Source organism: Carassius carassius, chromosome 17, assembly GCF_963082965.1.
Source record: "Carassius carassius chromosome 17, fCarCar2.1, whole genome shotgun sequence".
Lineage (NCBI taxonomy): Eukaryota > Metazoa > Chordata > Actinopteri > Cypriniformes > Cyprinidae > Carassius > Carassius carassius.
The window spans coordinates 16,342,558-16,362,982 of NC_081771.1; the positions used below are offsets into that span (position 1 = coordinate 16,342,558).

General features: G+C 36.7%; 1 protein-coding gene across 21 annotated transcripts in view; it reads right to left on the reverse strand.

Annotated features, from left to right (window-relative positions):
- The window catches only part of LOC132161222 (tumor protein 63-like), a 42,869-nt gene that overhangs the window by 4,281 nt on the left and 18,163 nt on the right, over positions 1 to 20,425 (reverse strand). For 10 of the 21 annotated variants that reach the window (XR_009438110.1, XR_009438111.1, XM_059571121.1 and 7 more), the window contains exons 4-10: positions 13,749 to 13,997; positions 5,643 to 5,829; positions 5,441 to 5,556; positions 5,175 to 5,284; positions 4,957 to 5,093; positions 4,652 to 4,734; positions 3,960 to 4,084 (exon numbers count right to left, since the gene is read on the reverse strand). Coding sequence is in view for 19 of the 21 variants with exons in the window: in XM_059571121.1 (XP_059427104.1) it covers positions 3,960 to 4,084; positions 4,652 to 4,734; positions 4,957 to 5,093; positions 5,175 to 5,284; positions 5,441 to 5,556; positions 5,643 to 5,829; positions 13,749 to 13,997 (1,007 nt within the window). In the remaining 2 variants the exon portion in view is untranslated. Of the gene's footprint in view, positions 1 to 612; positions 1,771 to 3,959; positions 4,085 to 4,651; positions 4,735 to 4,956; positions 5,094 to 5,174; positions 5,285 to 5,440; positions 5,557 to 5,642; positions 5,830 to 13,748; positions 13,998 to 19,300; positions 19,487 to 20,425 lie in introns of those variants that run through there. The other 11 variants (XM_059571135.1, XM_059571131.1, XM_059571128.1 and 8 more) reach the window with 7 other exon arrangements.

The following is a 20,425-nucleotide window of genomic DNA, read 5'->3' on the forward strand; positions in this document are numbered from 1 at the left end:
AACATGTCTGTGTTGTTCTGTAATTCTTAGCAAAGAAGTATAAACATGCATATGCTTTGAAGTAACTTTGAGAGGAAACTAAATTCATATACATGTCTAGTACTTTATGTGTCAGTTGTGGGCTAATGGTTAGGGAGTTTGACTCCTAACCCTGAGGTTTTGGGTTCAAGTCTTGGGCCGGCAATACCACGACTGAGGTGCCCTTGAGCAAGGCACCAAACCCACTACTGCGCAACATTAATGACTGCCCACTGCTCCAGGTGCGTATGTGCGTATGTCACATCACTTTCAATTTACTTTAACAACAAATAAAAATTTACATGAACTACATGTGTAATATAATATTAAAAGGATAGTTCACACATACAAAAAAATGCCATTATTTAATTATGTTCATAATTAACATTAACAGTTAAAAAAATTTTTTTTATCAAAATGGTTTGGTTACCTATATATTTTATGTTCCATCAAACTCCATAGAACTTATGTTACTTTTTTTGTTGACATTATTGATATTTTTAAATGCCCTGACTAAAACCCCTGACAATTCAAGTAAAAAAAACAGTCGAGAAATAAAGGAGAAGAAAAGAGATTAAAGAGGAAGAGCAGGGATAGGAACACAAAAGCAGAGAAGTCATTTATTGAATAGTAGTAACTGACAAAAGTGCAAGAGCCATTGAGAATACAACAACCATTAATTTCATATGAAACAACAAAAGAATCTTACAACACTATAGCATTCATTTCCTTTTCTCTTAACTGCCATGTACACAGCAGAAAATACATCTTTAAGAAAATGAACAAGTAATCCAGACAAAACACACAAATTACTGCCCAGCAGTGCACTTTACAAAACATGACCAGCATTATCAAAAATCAGTCATCGATAAAGTCGATCCCCCCACATTTATAGACAACTCAATGAGTCCAGCTCCAATAATAAAATGAAGACAAAAAGGCAAAAACAAAAAGCTATTTAAGATGAACCATCATCAAGATCTTACAGAAAAAATATGAGTCCCATAAAAAAAGATGTGTGCTTGGTTCCTGGTCAGTTTCGACATTCAGGATTGTTTAGATAGATAGAAAGAAGAAAAACAGATGGAAAGAAGAGAGAAAGAGAGAAATAAGATGAGAAGTTGCTATACTGTTTCTGTGCAATGGGTTTCTGTGCAATACCAGCAGATCAGTCCAACAAACACAATAAATGCTGAGGAAACAAGCCGCCTCAGTCACAAGGGCCCTTTAAGAAACATTAAAAAATTATAGAAAATTAAATGTTTTAAGAAACTTTTGACACTTCAAATGATTGAACAATAATATCAATGCAACTCAATCTGACTGTAAGGTGAGTGTAAGCAAATTGAACACAAAATTGATTATTTAAATTGATAAACGAGCGCCATAGTCTAGATAATACACTTTGGAGGGACAAAATCATGCAATGAACTTTCCAAAAATATCTAAAATGACTTCACTTGAGAGCTCACATATTTAAAACGAGGTGTTTGGGTGGTAGAAACCAAATCCTGTGTTCAACCTATTTGTGGCATAGAAAAAGTCTAGGAGTTACCACAGGTGAAAGTTTGGAGAAGCACAGGGAGTCCCTTTGAGGGGTAGAGGATGAGATGAAGAAGAGATGGAGAGAGATGAGCAAGGGATGCTCTGAGGGAGGAGGAATGTGATTCCTACTTTCAGGAAGCACTGAAGCATCTCTTCTGCTCACCTATTGGGTCCAGAAGCTCAGAGCGCAAACGGGCCCTTAACAGGCTGTAGGAAAGAGTCAAAGATAGACAGTGAGAAATAGAAAGATAGGAAAATGCAGGCAAGAGAGAAGAAAGAAAGACAAAGTGGAGCAATAGCAAAATGTCAGGAAGAATTGAGCGTAACAATATTAAAAGTTATTAGACTGTATCATTAAAAAACATAAAGAGAGAGACCGTAATAGGCAGCTGATGATGAGCAAATCAAACTTGAATTATACAGTATGTATATATTGAATATATTTGCCTAAAATAAATGTGGTATGTTGTAAAATTATGCACATACAAATCTTTCAATCCTAATTCATTTGAATAAAATTACATAATGTGATTTAAATGCGCTGAAAAAAAATGATGGCAGCTACTAAAAGTCTCAAACAATGATGAAACATCAGGTAGTTACAAAACAGGATGCATTACTTTTTTTCATATTTTAGCAATGTGCAATCTCTCCAGAAGGTGGCAGTACGTTGCAACTAAGGATGTAATTTCTATGTTTGAACTGTAGCAAGAGTGAGAAAGTATGAAAAGGATAATCAACAAAATAAAACACCCAACCCACTGAATCTAAGGCAGAAGGAGCTTTATTGAAAAGGAAGAAAAAAAGTTTATTTAGAAAAACAGGTTTATGAATGAATGAGAGAAGTAACAGCATGCAGACAATGCTGATAAGGATCAAACAACATTTGCTACTTGGAAATGTTAACCAAAAATCAGAACAAGAATGGGGCTGCCTTTAATATATATTGCATTAACATGCTATACTCGAAAGTTTATAGGAGTGTCAAAAGATGTACATTTCACAGTGTGTGTTCTCTCTTTGTCCTACAATGGGACAGTGTTAAAGATAATGGCGACCTGGTCATTCTTACACAGTCATTTAGCTCAGACCAAAGCTTGAGAAGATCAAATGAAACCTAAAATCACAAGCCTTTCTACATTTTCTCACACTAAACAGAGCTATTTTAGCAGCTTACAGTACTAAAACCCAATAGAGAATAAGCATTTTTGAGCCATGGGTTCCCTTGGGAACATCTATGTGGTTTTAGAATAGTGATTTTTGATTTAAACGTATAGTGTGGTCTGTGGTTAACATTACTGAACCATTTTCACATTCCGTTCTGCAACAATTGCTAACATAATGACTACAATTGCCAAAATATATGTGTGATTACGTAACCTAACTCTTTAATTTACTCAATAATTGAAAACAGGCTATTAGAACTTCCCTAGGGAATCCATGGTGATTCCAGTTGAACTACAAACTGACGTTGTGACTGAACAGCTCAGTTGGGTGTGGATGGTTTGAGCTGTTTTAAGGAAATTTACAGGAAGAAAAGCATTGACATCCTAATCCTAGTGCAAGGGTGACAAGGCTCATTTAAAGCACAATTTACAGGTCTCTCCCTCCCCCTCTGGTGAGAACGATTACAGCAGATACAGAATGTATTTCTGAGAAAAGGCTGAATACAGACTAAATTTGCATTTACCTTGAAGACCAATAACAATTGGTAGACAGAGTTTAAACTTGTTAGACTCAGATTCAGTTCTGAGGTAATCCAAATGTCATAAAATGGGGGGCTGAATAAATCAGAGCACCATCTCAGCAAGGTACACCCTTAATGACAAACCAAGCAGAATTTAAAACAGTTATTAATACTTTGTGAATTTATGTCCACAAAAACAGCAGGGTTTGCTTTAAGGCTAACAACATCAATGATGCACAACACAAATCACATGCAAGATCCAACCTAATTCCTTCATTCAGTAGCCAAGATTATACCATCAGTGTGAGAGAATTAGACTGCCACGTTAAGTTCCAGTGTTTGCACTATAGAAACTCTAAGATGGGACGGAAATTAATTTCTGAACAAACAAACCAAATACTTAAATGACAAAGTCAGTTCACAGTCAGTCAATGAGCAATCACAATCAAATCCATAAGTGTTAAAATCATGCAATAAAGTTGATCAAGTTAGGAAAAAACTGACACAAAAATATCAATCTGTGGGTGGACCTTGCTAACACAGTTTAGTTTGTGCCTACAGTTTGACTGTGGCTAGTCACATTATAAAAATGAAGAGATTATGAACAATCCTCCATTTTATTATTATTATTTATTTATTTATTTTTTCAAATGAGGACGTATCACCTCATTTTTGCTGGGGAATCTTCCTACATTTGTAAGGTACTCACTGTTTCTGCAGTAGGTTCTGCTGCTGCTGTCTGTATGACTCAATAGTCTGCTGAGGGAGGAACTGCATAAGTTCCAAAGACTCTTTGATTTTCACCAAAATCTCATAGATTTCACGGCCTTTTATCTGAAGCACAGAGAAGGAGAGAGAAGGGGTAAACCTGGATATCAATCTCCTGAATTATGGTCAGTTCTTCACTTTGAATATCTACTTAATGAATGAGAGATTATCTTTTCAGTGTCAAATAGTTGTGTGACACTTTCAATAAAGCCTACAAATACATTTAATTGTAAAGGTATTCTTAAGTTGTTCATCATTCATTCATCTAAGTTAATGTTAATTTGTAATACACTACTGTTCATGTACAATTTGAGAAATGTAAAATAGTATATGTAAAAGCATGTAAAAATTAACATTAACCCACATTAATAAATGCTGTAAAATATTTAATTGATAATTTACTGAGGGCACCCAATGCATTGGTTAAAAATTATGAATTTTACTTTTATTATGATTAAAAGTTATGAATAATCAGTTATTATAATTATATTTAACCTGTCTTAATGAAAAAGAATGAAATTCAGAATGAAAAAGAATGTAGATTTATCTTTAAAAGTGGATTTTCAAAATAATAATAATAAAACATTTCCCTAGTGAATATTTACATTGGAAAAACAAATTTAAGATACTCACAGGCAAACAAAACACTTCCTCATCGGTGGATCTTCGCTTCTTGATGGAGTTTAGCTGAGAGATGTGAGAGGCCTGACGGAAAGCTGTGGAAGACAGAGATAGAGGAAGTGAAACAGCCGTAATACAAGATCTTAGGCACAAAACGTAAAGCTAAAGCACAGAACAGGTGGAAAAGTTGCAGTGTGTGTTTGTACAAAGGGCACGCAGTATGTATGAAGGTAAGAACTATCTAGGAATAAGAAACATGCGATGGAAATATGTTTGTGTTAGAAGAAGCCCAGTCACCAGCACCCAGCACTACTTACGGCGTTTCATACCCTCACTGCTCTTTGTGCCATCGCCGATGTGCTGTTTACGGATGCTGTCCTCATCAGCCTTGCGGTCACGTCCAGGGCACGCACAGATACGAGCCTCAAAACACCGTCGACCCAAAACCTGACCACTGAAGAAACGATCAAGCAATTAATGCATATTTCTATATTTCCCCTAGAGGAAAACTATCCAGTGTTTAAAATGGTCTTACTCTCTGGTTTCCAAAGTGACAATTATGAGGATAGGACGTCTGTTCATTCCACCAACACAGCTGGAGTTACACATGAAATTGTACAGGATGGTTGTGAACTCTGTGCCCACCTGTTAATAGGAAACAGTTGTCTCTTACACTTATCACCCTCGTTCCATTTTCTAGACTGGTTATGTTAAATGAACATCTGTTGGGGATGATTTCAGGTGTGCAGTGTATGTACGGACAGCCAGGTTTCTCTGAAATGTGTGTGTGAGTGTGCTCACCTGAGGGGGCTCGTAAGGCACCAGCACACTCTGACGCCCAGTAATGGAATCCTCCATGTACTGAGCATGACTGTTTCCCTCAACCCTAATCAGGTGACTGGGTGGGGCTATTTGGCCTATTAAATACAAAAGTCAGTCCATTATATCACAAAGCTGAAGATTAACTGCATTTCTAGACAACACATTTCGAGAAGTAATATACCGTCATTGAACTCTCTGCTCAGTTCATGGTTCGGGCATCGTTTGACCACCTCGGTAACATGCTCCGCTTTCTTATAGACAGGCATGGCCCGTATGACTGCACCCTGGGGTGGGTTGGTAAGGACCTTGATTTGAATGGGACATGTTTTGGCAATTTGACAGTACAGCTTCTTCAGTTCTGTGGAGTACTAAAGAAAAGAGAGAAGAGTTTGGTTAGTAACTGCCATAAAACAATTGAAATGTACTTCATGCATCTGTAATAAAACTGCAGTCCTATTTAAACAAAAGAAAAGAAGCCTTTCTCACAAACAAAGGCAATGCAGAGATAAAACAGCTGCAGAAGCATATAACAGTCTTTAAAAGGTAGAGCAGCTGGCTTTAGGCAACAGGACTTCTGGATCTGCCCTACAGCAGTCACATGTTAAGATATACCTGTGGTTAAGGACACAAACTGAAATGTGGTTTCCAAATCACCAGAAGAATGATTTATCTATGAAGACATCAGGAGCATTTTGACACAGAAATCTGCTGTTAAAATTATTGCCCTGATGTGATAATATTTCTAGTGTTGAGCAACAAGAAGCTTAGACTTGCCCTTGGATGCCTTTTATAGGCTTCATTCATGTCATAAAACAAGTAAAACAAATGTTTATTTAAAACTAAATCATTCTCAACCTTTAACATTTTTGACCCCCCAGTACTAAAATATACAAAATAAATATGAATTAAATTGTAGAAGTCCAGTTCTAGAGTTTGGGGGTAAATGTAATGAATAAATATATTAAATTGGTTTTGTTTCTGTAAGCTCGCTTCGTCTCATTTTAAAACATTTTAAGCCAGCTTGATGCCAAGCTTGATGCCCCTTGGAATTTTGGTTAGGTCCTCTAGTGGGCCAGGGGCCCTTGTTAAGAACCAATGGTCTAAATCATTTATAATACCATTCTAAAATAAATTGATACGTTCAAATCAACAAGTTATTTATTTTTTTTAACACAGAAGTTTGCTCTGCTGGAGTTTCAGGAATGGGGTTTATAGTTTATATACATATAATTATTAAATAGAAATTGTATGAGGTAATCTCAACTGCATTTCCCAACATCCTCTTTATCATTGATGACAGCTTGATGATGGTGTCACAGACCACAAAAATCAGAATTGCATCACACTGTGTGCTTGAATCATCCTCATCACCACAGGCTTACACTCAGGTGTTACTCATACTTACAGCATCGTCAGGTGTTTAAGATACTGTCTAACCATACACAATAGGTGAAAAAGAAAGATCTAAATGATTAAACAGTACAACAAAGCGTGACCGCCAACATCGTGACAACTGCAAAGCATCACTCAGCCACCAAAGTTGCAAAAACTAATGGTATGCCACACATTTTGTATTGTAGATAATGGCTGGTTGCACATCACTTCTTTTTCAAGAAAAATAGCACAGACCATACTATTCTTTAAATGAATTCTTGCGCTGAAAGCAGCGTATCAAGTACATGGAAAATAACTGTGAAGAAATCTGTCAAGTTCATTTGAAAAGGTTCAGAAAAAAAGAAAGAAAGAAAGAAAAAAGAAAGAAAGAAAGAAAGAAAGAAAGAAAGAAAGAAAGAAAGAAAGAAAAAAAGTGATTTGAATGTTGCCAGGGGCTGTTTTGAAGAGCAATGCCACATTAAATTCCATCTCTATTAACTTTTGATATGAAGTGTTCCAATGAGCTGAGCCCGTCCCAACACCTGCTCGAGAGCTTTCAGAGTATTACACAATCTTGACAAGAACACACACACACACACACACACACACACACACACACACACACACACACACACACACACACACACACACACACACACACACACACACACACACACACACACACACATGCCATTTCCTGAAGTGACTGGTAGAACAAAAAACAAAAACATCTTTACCAAAACTTAACAATGTAGCATTATGCTCATTTCTGCAAATAAGAATACATTTGTACATGTTAAACATTAACATTTAATTCACAAATTCACATTAAAATATTATTTATAAAAATAACATGAATTAACAAGTTAATAAACTGCTATACACATATCATTAATACAATACAAAAACTCATTGTTAATTTATGACTTATGCATTTACTAACGTGAACAAATTGAGCCTTTTTTTGGTACACATTTTATGTCAGCTGCACTGAAAATAGATTTGAATAGTCCATATTTTTAGCACCTGTCCTGTCATATCACTTGCTGATGATGTCTTCATCAGAAAATCAACAGCATGAAGCATCTACACTCATCACCTGAACTGTCAGAACTGACTTGACCCATTTTAGCTGTGACTAATTTAGCGGCAGGGTGCTTTCACCGGAGGATGATGAAGGTGTTTTGTGCGTGAACTGAACGCTTTTTTGAAAGGTGTTCTATAAAAAAAGAAAGATAAATAACTGTTATTGCTCCTCCGCTCCCAACATGATATGCTGCCGTACGCTCCTGTCATTCAGTTAAATGAGGTGAGTGAGAGAGAGAAGGGGAGAGGAAAGATCTCTAGGACCAAAGAGAGAGTTGTACACATGAATGCCAAAGGGTCAGTCACAAAGAGGCCCGGCAAAAAAAGCCAGAGACAGATATAAATGACAGAAGCTTGACATACTGACAACAAACACCGTTCTTACATATTTTGTAACATCGTAAACGTCAACCTACAAACCTTACCATATAAACAAAGCAGTTGATGTACCAATTCTAGCCCTAAAGCAACAAATTTTGAGAATGCAAATATGTGTGGAGGCAGCTCTGTTTGCTTGGGGCCAAATAAGCTGCCTCTGACAGGGAAAAACACACACATACTGTACATACATCAAGGGTAGGGCACGGTGGTGTTAACGTGTAATTATGTTCCAGTCATGGGCTACAATGTGAACTACACACACACACAAACAAAAAAGGGGGGTTTGAGAGTGTGACAATTTAGGTTGAGAACAATTCAGTTAATGCATTAGGCATCAATAACTAATAATAAATAAATATTTATATAATATTTTATATAAAGTTACATTTACATTTATTCATTTAGCAGACGCTTTTATCCAAAGCGACTTACAAATGAGGACAGTGGAAGCAATCAAAAATAACAAAAAGAGCAATGATATATAAGTGCTATAACAAGTCTCAGTTAGGTTAACACAGTACACGTAGCATGTTAAAAGTTAATATTCATTTATAAATATATACGATTGTTTATTGTTTTTTTTTCATGTTACTTCATGATACTAAAAACACCAAAATTAACCTTACATATAACTACTGTATTATATACCATTATAACATGTAAATATTTTTTAGATCTCCAATTTTCAGTTTTTAATGTTCGTTTAAGTAATTTTAATTGTAGTTTTAATTAGTTTTGACATTTTATTTTTCTTGTCAAATAAGTTTTTTTATTCAGTAATCGAATAACCTTACAATAACCACAAGTTCAAGGATTAATGTTCAAATATGCCCAAAAACTTACAATAAATAAATAAATAAATAAATAAATAAATAAATAAATAAAAAACAAGACATTTTATTTTTCTATTTAGCTCTTCTATTTACTTTCAGTTTTAGTTTGTGATATTAGTACTTCAACTTAGTTCTGTCAACAACAATCAAATAGTAAATAGCAGTGTTGGGGTTGAGTTACATAACCAAATAACTTTTTTAATGCATTACTTTTCAATTTAGAAGGATATCTGAGTTACATTTTCAAATAAGTAACATCAGTTTCACAGGTTTCCCATATCTTGACTGACAGCTCTCGTGTTGCCATGTTGAGAGAAATCGGGAAGTTCAGAGGCATGTGCGCTGTGTGAACATGATGTTACTGTAGTTCTAGACTAAATGTCAACATGTATATGCTAATCTCACCTGCACAAATACAGATTCGGTATGTGTAGAAACAGTTGTACTGCTTATTTTTTTTCTTTGTATATTTTTTGGGAATGTGAAATACTTTTTTCAGCATTCTTTGAATAAAATGTATTAAAAATATAAACAGTTTTAACTAAATCAAAGTATTTACTATCACCTTTTTTTAACTGATCACATCCTTGCTGAATAAAGTATTAATTATATATTCATATTTATATTAAGCAGCACAACTGTTTCCAACATTGATAATAAATCAGCATATCAGAATGATGGAGGACCATGTGACACTGAAGACATGGAGTAGTGGCTGATAAAAATTCAGCTTTGCATCACAGGAATAAATAAAATAAAGTATATTAAAACAGAGAACAATAATTTTAAATTGCAATAATATTTTGCAATATTATATATAAAAAACTGAAAATACAGCCTTGATATGTATAAGAAACTTCTTTGAGAAAATTATTTTGAACGGCAGTGTAAACTGGTTTCTTCAAGAGATTTCTATACACACAGAGATGTGTGCACACAGTAAAACCGCAGTCACACCAACAACAAATGCACACACATACAGTGTTGTACGTGTTGTGACAAGTTTGCAGATGTAGTTTGTGTGTGTTTGAACAGAGCAGGGCTGCGGGCTAAGGCTGTATTCGTGTCTCAGCATGGCAGGGCGGGTTGGCCCAACACTCTGGCGCCTCTGGTCTTGTCCCACCTCATACCTGACATGTACTGTCACGCCTGTTGTCTTGCCCAAAACCTGTTTCATTGGGAAAGAAATAAACTGTTTTCCCCCCTCTTTGGCACAGTGATAAAAATACCTGTTTACAGAGTTTTGCTTTACAATAATTTGAAATAAAATTTGAGCACAGGGTGCAAAAATGTAATTATCAACAGGAAAATGCAATGCTGTTCAAAAATAAAGTTCAAAAGCAATTGCTCATTATCTGTGCTTAATATTTTTTGCTTGAATAATATTTCTTGCAGCTAATAACTCATGCATTGCACTGGAAAACCGGGCAACAAATGTTTGCTCTAGTGCATGCTTGCACAACTTAGTTTGAGCATAATGTATGCAGCTATGGTTTTGAATAGCGAATCAACAGCTGTGATGTTACTCATCATGCCTGAAAACTTTGCATGGTGTTTATGCATATATACTTCATTTGATTCCAAAGTGAAAAATATGCACAAAACAATGAAGCAAAACATAAATATCAAGATTTAAATGCAACTGTGATTAAATTATATGCTTTGGAAATGTGATCTTTCCCAGAAAACGTGTGACAAGCTTTGGTGTAATTATGCTGGATTTCCCCTCGTTTTGCTCAATGGTCGCCCTGAGTGCTGCCAAATTATTTCCTTACAGCTACCTTTATTTCTTCTTTCGCTGAAAATGAAGGTGTTTGCACTTCTGTTCTCGTTCAATTACACTCTGAAGCTGTTGCACGAAAGGTGGGATTTAAGGTCACGTCTAATAAGTAGATGCCTGACCTTTTCAGGTAGCATTATGGCATCTCAACTGCATGAGAAGATGGAGATTATGATCGTGCAAGTGATCTTAAACAGACGTGGCGGCTATACTGGTGCTGACAGACTGATCTTCTCTTTGACTCAGTCCAGCTTTACCTCTTGCATTGGTCTTTAAAATTGTTCAAAGACACAAAACAACTAGAACAACGGATCTCCAAACAGAACCTGTCAGAGAAGTGAGCTTTTCCAGATACGCCTTTCTTAGAAACAATTTCCCTATAATAAAAATCTTTTCAACCCCAGATTTCTTTTTTTTTTTTGGTAAATTAACCTCTCCCTCCTTTCCTTTCTTCTTCCTCTGCTTGCTCTAGGTTTTAGGGCTTTACGTGGCAATGTCAGACGAGTCTGGACAGGCTCGTTGACACAAACAAGTCTCAGCTCCATCTCACGAGGCGTGGGACGGGCCTGCAGATGTTCCATGGACAAGTCGTATCTTGCCACCTTTCGCTGGAACACTCATCTCTTTGAGCGCTTCTGTCCTCCCCCAACTTCTATCCTTGTTCCCATCTCCTTGTCCTGCGGCATTATGAGAGACGCAGTCGACAAGCTTTACTCAGTGAGCAAGGAACAGCCCCTTCGGCACTGCAGGGTTCAGGAGGAAGGCATGGAGTATTTACACGAGTATTACTGACCCATTCTTTTAATCACCAGCTCACTTCTTGAGACAACAACTCTAGTGTTCGCATTCCTTCAGTCACAGCGCTCTATACAAGTGAACCAATTGGCAAACAAAACTGTGCGGTACGTTGGAAGCGCTGTTGATAGGTTGACAGGAAAATGCAAATGGAGGCTCTGCTCAAGAGAACATCAAACAAAGCAAACACCAAGCCAAAAAAAGGGAACTGAAAATGATAGAGGGGAAGGGTTTCCTCTGAAAATTGAAAACGAACAAAAAAAGGTTTGTGTATGGTTTGTCTTATCATTGACATCAACAAAAAAAGCAGGATTGCAAAAGCTTTCCCGTAAATGAGGAGCGGTAGGATGCGATGCCAGGAAATATGTGTGTGCGTGGGTATGTGTGTCATGGAATCTATATGTAGGGTAGATTGAGCTGCATACGAAGAACAAGTGTGGGTTACATTAAATGTAGACCACAAAAATGCCTTTCATTTGGCTAAATTGTTATAAAATTAAAGGAAGAGATATTTTTCACAACCTTCTATACACAGTGAGAAATGGAAATATGAATGAGTAGGGATGTCTTAAATGAGACAACCTAGGGTGTGGTGTCTTTCTCACACCCAGAAGTCTGCTCTAAGAATTGTGAGGTGTTTGACAACTTCTGCTGTATTGGTAAAATCAAGAGGTGAGGATGACAAGGGCTGTTGTGGGAATAGTATAAATGTCACGATCCCACACTACACTGTAGCCAATGAACACTGAGTAACTTGCAAACCAAAATCCACTCAACTTATTTACTCAAAGTTGTGAGACAGTATTACCACAACTGACTCACTTGTTTTCCAAGACCACAATCTGCCAAATTCAAGATTAATGAGGCATTGGTTTCTAATGTCTGTGAATCAAATAGCCTAAAAACAGATATTTATCTCATTTCATGTTTGTGATTAAACAACTTCCACAGAAGCTCTCAATTTAGCTTAGCAACATTAAGCACAAAATGACATAACTGTCATAGTTCTTACTGCCAACATACATTAAATTTAGATAACGCTGTGAAGATAAGATTTAAAACCTTAAGTAGCTACAACAAGCTAGCAACCGCTAGGGTGCGCTGTCCAACCGAAAGCCATTTTTTGGTTGATAGACATCAGGCTCCCTGTTCCCGTGCTACTACAACTAGCCTAGCGGCTTTAGTTGGTTTAGGTGACACTTATCTATGCAAAACAGTGACAGTGACACAGCTATTGTAATGCTCACTGATGCGCATAGTTTCCGCTATGCGGACATAGCGTTTTATGAAAAAGACATGCACCATTAAATAGCTCGCCAGTAGGGGTCAGTCAAGGCCCTTTTTGGATAGAATTTTCTTTTCGTATATTATAATTTCCGAAATTTTCATTTATTTAATCATTTATTTTTATAAATTTATCAAAACTATTTAGTTATTTTTATGCATGTTATTATTAATTAATAACTTTTTTTTTGTATATGGTTGCATCTATTTCAACTCATTTTGTGCAAACACTCAAAAAAGACTTAAACCTATAAAGAGTTTAAACCTATGCCTGCCTTTTTTCCTTGGCCAGGTGGAGTTTTGTACCTAAAAACTTTCATACAGATCACAGAAATGCCTAAAGGTGAGATCGGACAGGTAAAAACTTTACTCTCCTCCTGGAGGAAGAAGTACCCTTGACAACAGAAATTAACTGCTTTTTTTTTTTTTTTTTGCACATCACAGAGTCTTGATGTTTGTGTAACATAGAACCACAATACATTGTCTTAATACAAAAAACACTCGATTCACAGACAAATGCCATGTATAAATGGGAACAACATGCTTTCCTCTCTATGCTCCCGAATGGGTTTGTCCCCAATACCTAGCCCAATGAAGTGAAAAATTTCATTTTTTTTATTTGGGTGGGGTGGGGGGGGGTGCTGGGGTATAATGGTATAAATGGATTTTGCTTGTAGTTTACTAGCAATACTGAATATATAACAATGGAACATTTTTATATAATAGTCACTCATACACATCCACTATGTCTTACCGTCCAGGTGGCTGATTTGGCTGTGCTGGACTGCTGGAAGGACACATCAAAGGTGTGTGGGCCAGCATAGTCTGTGTTGGATGGGATAGCAGGTGATGGAGACAGGGCCTCGAAGGTGGAACTGGGTTGGGCGTAGGGTGATGGTGCCGCTACGTTGTTCTGAGCATGCTCGTTGTTGTAGGGGCTGGTGGAGGTGGAGCCACCATTTTGATCCATGCTGTTGAGAAGCCCCAGGCTTGTATACTGTGGCTAAAGGAAAAACAGAGAGCATTTTTAATAGTCTAAAATCTTTTCAAGTGTTTATGGTTTTAGGAGTGTCATACGAACAAAGACGCAATATTCATCAAAATATTAATGAGTTGTTGCCACAATACAGCTTCTTTTGATGTTAATACATAAGGCTATCATGTAATGGTGGGCTTAGAGAAACAGATGATGCGCATAACAGCCAGTGCTTGGCAGACTTAAATAAGTCTTTGTATAGTATATGTAAGTCAAAGAGAATTTTGACCCAAGAGGTTATGTTCTTTATGTTCTTATCAAACTGTTCATCAAATAGCCCTGTCTGTGTACTTGTGCAAAGAATGGCAGTAGATGTCCTTCTATTACAGCCGTAGATATGTCAGTTTTAACAGATGAGAAGACTTACCAAAGGAATAATTTACCGGATGTAAATTTTCTAGTTATGCTGTCACTTAGATGACTTTATCTAAAGAACAACATCACTATCTAAAGTGTCAACATCACTATCAAACACTATCTAAACTATTGGAAAAAAAAATCAAAGCCATGATTCAGTAAGTGATGATCCAAGAAATTTAAAGTAGCCTAACATGGACTAACAGAGTCTTAAAATTTATAAGTAGCTAATGCCGAGTTAATTTGAAGTGTCAGTTAAGACTTTCTTTATCCCAGTCATTTTTATTCTATAGGTGTGAAACTGCAGTTGTTTACAATGTAAATAATTTAGGACCATTTAAGTATTTAGCCTGCCTTAATTGCTCTATGGTTGTTGGTGAGGTCTGTAGGAATGAATAAAGACTCTAGATGAACTGGATGATGCAGCAATAACAAAGGAAGGTGGGTACAGCTGTGGGGGGGGGGGCTGTAAATGGGCAATACACAGTTCACACGGCTCCTGTTGCCTTGTTCCAGTGAAGGCGCAGAGAGGAATTAAAATGACTGTCATTTGAGAGAAGGAAGAATGTTCTGGAGTTAAGCCAGCCTTCTCCAACCCCACTCCTCTAGTCCATTCCTTTCCATTTATACACACTAAATTCCTGGATGAGGTGCCATGGTTGTATGGATCTTTGGACCGTCATTAATCTCAACCGTGTCCCTTGTTTATTTCAGGCATGGATGGAGACAGCTGTCCAGCTTGCACGCTTATTCCTCTTTCTCTCTCTTTTCCTGTCTCTTTCTCTTTCACTCCTTCACACAAAATGCTGCTGGTGGCTCAGGTAAATCACTAGTGGGGTAAAATATGCAATAAACATGACTTATGCATGTTTAAAATAGATTAATACATTTTTATTCAGGGATGAAAAAAAGTTTAGTCTTAGATTAAATATAGACCTTTTTATAATTATGTATTTTGTACACGTACACACCTGAGAGTGGGTCAAATCACTGACCTCAACAAAGCTCTCGAACAGTGCCGTAGGGCATTAGAAACGAGGTGCCATTTGCGATGTACAGACAGGGGTCATTGTGTGTGTGTGTGCCACGAGTCTGCTCAGCCTTCTGGAAACAATGAGTCTCAGGCTTTTAAGAGCCTGTCTGAAGAAACAATAGACCAGGTCTATTGGTGTATGAAAAGAAGCGTATACCCACACAAAGAGGAACCAAACACTAGAGCTGTACCCTCCAGCCTAACAGCACTTCTCAAACACATCCTTTACAATGAAGCAATTAGGACATAATGGAATGTTTTAGAGACAGTAAGGCCACGCAAGTCAGTCTTGTGTGTCTGATCCCACTAGGGAGGTGTAGAGCAGTGCACTGTTTACCTAAAACCGTTACTAGCACATTAGCATTTGTTTGAATTTACTTAAACTAATGAGAAGAACAATTTGCACCAGCCTGTAAGCTGTAAAAAAATAGAGGGGAAAAAAGTAATGAAGCTATATATATTTAATATATATTTAATAATATATATAATTTCTTGGCTTAAAAGTAGAGATTGTAAAGTATAAAAGAATGCACTGGTAAATAACATCTTTGCCTATTCATGTATAGTCTAACCCCAATAGCTCGTCTCATGTAGTGTATAGTAAAATGGTCAGATGTTTCCAAAAAAATCTAAAGTTATTTGAGAATAAAATATCATATGTAATTGTGCTTTATGTTTTATTTTAACATACAGGACACATCTGTCAAACTATCCAAACTTCCTCATTTCTAAGACTCTTTAGCGATACTTAGCGTTGAAGTTTGCACTGATAATAATATCAAGGCAAAGTTTATTAAGTGTGCTAAATATTAAGAAACTACTAAATCATTTCAAAATTGTGTATACAGAAAACATCCAGTACAACTGTAGTATTTACTCCACCTTTTCGATCATATTGTGATTTTCTCTAGCACCTTTTTTTTAATAAAATACTATTCCTCCACAAAGCAACAACCATATAACAACTGCTTTAGCTGCTCTTAAAAATACCAGCCTGTTTATAGCTTCCTTGGGCAGTGAGCCTTTGGGATGTCAAGATGCTTAAGCAGAATCATAAATCAGATAACCATGTCTGTGTTTTATAATACCAATGGGGGAAAAGTGTAGCAATAATAATACTAATGCAGGTGTAATCTGCAATTACTAGATAATGCTTTTGAAAAGACACCCTTGACCTCAATATTGTCCAGTTTAAGTTTATACATTTATTATATATTTATATACAGTGGGGGTGCTAAAAGTGTAGAAAATGGCACCAACAACAACATATCATGTTTTTGATTCCAAGGGATTGCATGAACTGAAATCCAATCCAAAGGTGCTTCACATAAAAAGGTCTGCCAAATGCATAAATGTAATACTATAATAATATATACAGCATATTCTGCTTGTTTACAAAAAAAACCCTCTTGTACCCCAATCAAGGATATGGCTGTTTCTAAAATCAAGACAATCTTAAAGTTCAATAATTATCGGTTTCTTATGTTACAATAAAATAACAAATGATCAAGATTTCTGTTTAGGTTTTAATTGAATTCCAGGGCAAAACAGAGAACTGCCATTGCATCTTTTAACAATAGATTCTAACAATGTGCTGTAGATGTCAGCAGTGCCAGCATTACAGTTGATTTTCAACCTCGAATGCTACCTGTCTGTTCCTGTTTCCACAAGATGAACCCTAATGGTCAAAACCACCAAATTACTACTTCGTTCTAACAACTACTTAAGTCTAGAGATTGAGAGCAAAATGAGGGCTCCTAACTTAAGAGTAGCGACAAGAGCTGAGACTGCCCTTGCCTGAGGGGGTGGAGGTGGCTGCCATTCCTGGGTGTGTTCCAGTGACCTGGGCAGTTTGTAACTCGGGATGGGTGTTGGGAACATCTGTGAGGCCTTGATGAGTGACCATAGTGGTAGAAAGCATGAAGCACTAAATTGGGGTGCGGTGGGGGGGTTAGGTGGGAGTGTTATTATTTTCTTCACGCTTCATACCCAGTGGGCTGGGCAGAGCAGATGATTGTATCTGTATTCACCATAGTTAAAACAATTACAATTCCTAGACTTCTCAGGTTCACTTTGATGGACATATTCTTCAAAGTGGCTCCAGAATCTATCAGTCAGACAAGCGGGAGTTTAACCTGAAGCCCTTACGATGAGAAAAAGATGGACACATCTTTAGGGATAACCTGCTGTCAAAGAGCAAAACCAAACCTTAACGTAAAACTATAAGTAATCGAACCTCACCTCACCTCAAAAAAAAAAACTTGAAAAGCAACAAATTCAAGAAGTTACCACATTTTTATCTATTTGAACCATCATTTAAAACATTTGCATAAACAGTACCATCTTTTTTCTCCAATTCCTTGCACCTCCATGTCTCCTCTTACAACACAAAACATGCGTGTCTACGGACCCGTAACCCCTACCATGATTAAAGAGAGTGAGAAACAGAGCGTTTAAAAGCATTAATCAAAGCCGTGTGGGCAGTGGATTGGTTACCTTAAGACAGCTTTAAAAACAACAGTTGTGGGGGGGGGGGGGGGGGGGGGGGTTGACTGGACTGTGTTTCTACCAACAGGTTTGTCTCTGAGGTAACGGTGTTGTGTTGACAACAGCTTTGTGCAAGAGAATGGCAGCACTGAAATCACAGTCTGAACTACCACCTGTCAGGAAACAATGGGGGTGCTTTTAAACAACGAACACAGATCCGGCCGCTATCTTAGATGGCTTAGAATGATCTAGATATAAGCTTAAGTTGCATTATACATTATACTGAAAGTTCTGTTTCATGTTTTGACAACTTATTCAGCTGAAGATTTTTTTTTTTTAATTAATAACAAAAAATCTGTAATGATAAAAAAAGTCAAATAAATAAATGTGCATTCAATGTATCAGTGTTGGCATATTTCTGCAGTGAGAAAAAAAATAAGAAAAACTTTGGAAATTTGATAACTATCATCTATGACAATTCGAAAACACATTAGCAACCGGACACGAAATTCAAGCTTAGCTATGAAATCTGATCCTTTTGACACCTCACACAATTATATGGGCTTAAAGTACTATTAATTGTTTTTTTCCCCTTTCCTGATATAGCACTGCAATCACTTGAAATGACTTAAGTGCAATTGCACAAATTAAGTAAAAGAAAGGCTTTAGTGCAATTGCACATAACGAAAAATGTATTCACACACACACACACACACACACACACACACACACACACACACATACACACACACAAATATATATATATATCCCTGCAACGGTTTGTAAACAAAGGTAAACATTCAATGAGTGATATTAAGCTTAAGTAAAAGTAGACTCCATTAGTACTTTCTCAAAGCAATCTTAGCCCATTGTTCTATACAAACAAGATTATCAGTCTCACCATCCCAGACACATGCATTATTTGCCAAATACCTTGACTCAACCCAAGAGCACCGGACGCCGTAGACAAAATAGCATTACGGCAATACACATTGATTTTTATCTGTATAGACACACGTCCGATTTTTCACACCCACACATCATTGTAAAATTTGTTATCACAGTTCAAACCAATGATTTATTAAATGCAAACATTTCACTTTCTAAAGTGTTGATATAAATCAAAGCCAATAATAAAAAAATGTTTTCAATCATGTGCAACGTGTTACACTAGGACCACAAATCACAACATATTCATAAGTAACAGCGTCCCGTCAAATGCTTCTGGTTAACAACATAAGAAGCAAAAAAACATACGATACACAATATATATCCTAAAGCCTTTACAAGGCCTACTTTTGATGCCACTCTTGCCAGTTACTCCAGAGGGTTCCATGAGAAGCCAGAATTTAGCTCAATCTCCAGATGGGCAGTGGTAGCACAAGGACCTTACCTCACTGTAAGATGTGGGAGGATTGGTCTCCAGGTACAACATATTGGCGCTGAGGTTGAGCAGTGCAGCCGCTGTTTGCTCCACAGGCTCCAGGATTCTTACCCCTTGTTTTTCTTCTTTTATCCCCTAAAAGTGTGATGTGGTCTACAGAGGTGAACGGGACAAGCTTAAAGTCTCTATATAGGAATTCAATGGGATTGCCATATATACCAGGGTCGAAGAGGGAGGTCCTGAGAAATTACCTGTCCAATACCTGAGTCCAAAACCACACCCTACTTTTGGGAAGGTGTTGCCCGTCTTCAGGCTCTTCCTTTAAGATTTAACCCTAAGGAGTTGCGAAGCACTAGACCTAGATGTTTTCCAAAGCAGCTATTTCATTGTTATTGTTTTTCACAATTGTATTTTTTTACACATTATCTAGACAAATAAGTATTTTTTAATGTATAAGGTCATTTTATTTTACTTAAATGTTTAAAATAAGTAAAATGGGAATTAAATGCATCTAATTGAAATCTGTGCAAATGTGATGATGAAACAGGCGATAACACCTAAGAACATTAGTCAAAAGTAATTATTTCAGGTCAGACATTTTATTTAGTTATTTTAATTCAGTAACGAAGCACAATTAATTTAAATTAATTTAATTAATTTAAATAAATTTAGATAAATGACCTATACATTAAAAAACTTTAATAATTTTAGTTTTTGATGACATGATAAACTATAACAAGGAAAATATGATGACTTTTCACTGAAACATGGAGCCTCCAGACACACAATTCTCTCTTGCTTTTTGAGGGATTTTTCGTTATAGTTCTACAATGACCTTAGAGCACTGAATTCTCTCTAGTAGCATCCATAGTCCCTGTTTGCATAAGAATGAGCCCTTCTCAGCAGCCAAAGAGCCTCTAGCATGGCCCTATGACAGTCTCATGAGAAACAATCAGACTACAGTTTACAGCTTGTATCTATCAGAGATGAGTGGTGTAGATTTGTTTTGAATACACTAATGTTGTTTCAGATAGGGGTGAACCAACCCACTTCTTTGTGAATATTTAAATGTCATTATGTGGTGATGAATCATACATCAGGTGATAGAGAAGAAATGCCATTAAATCCCATTTC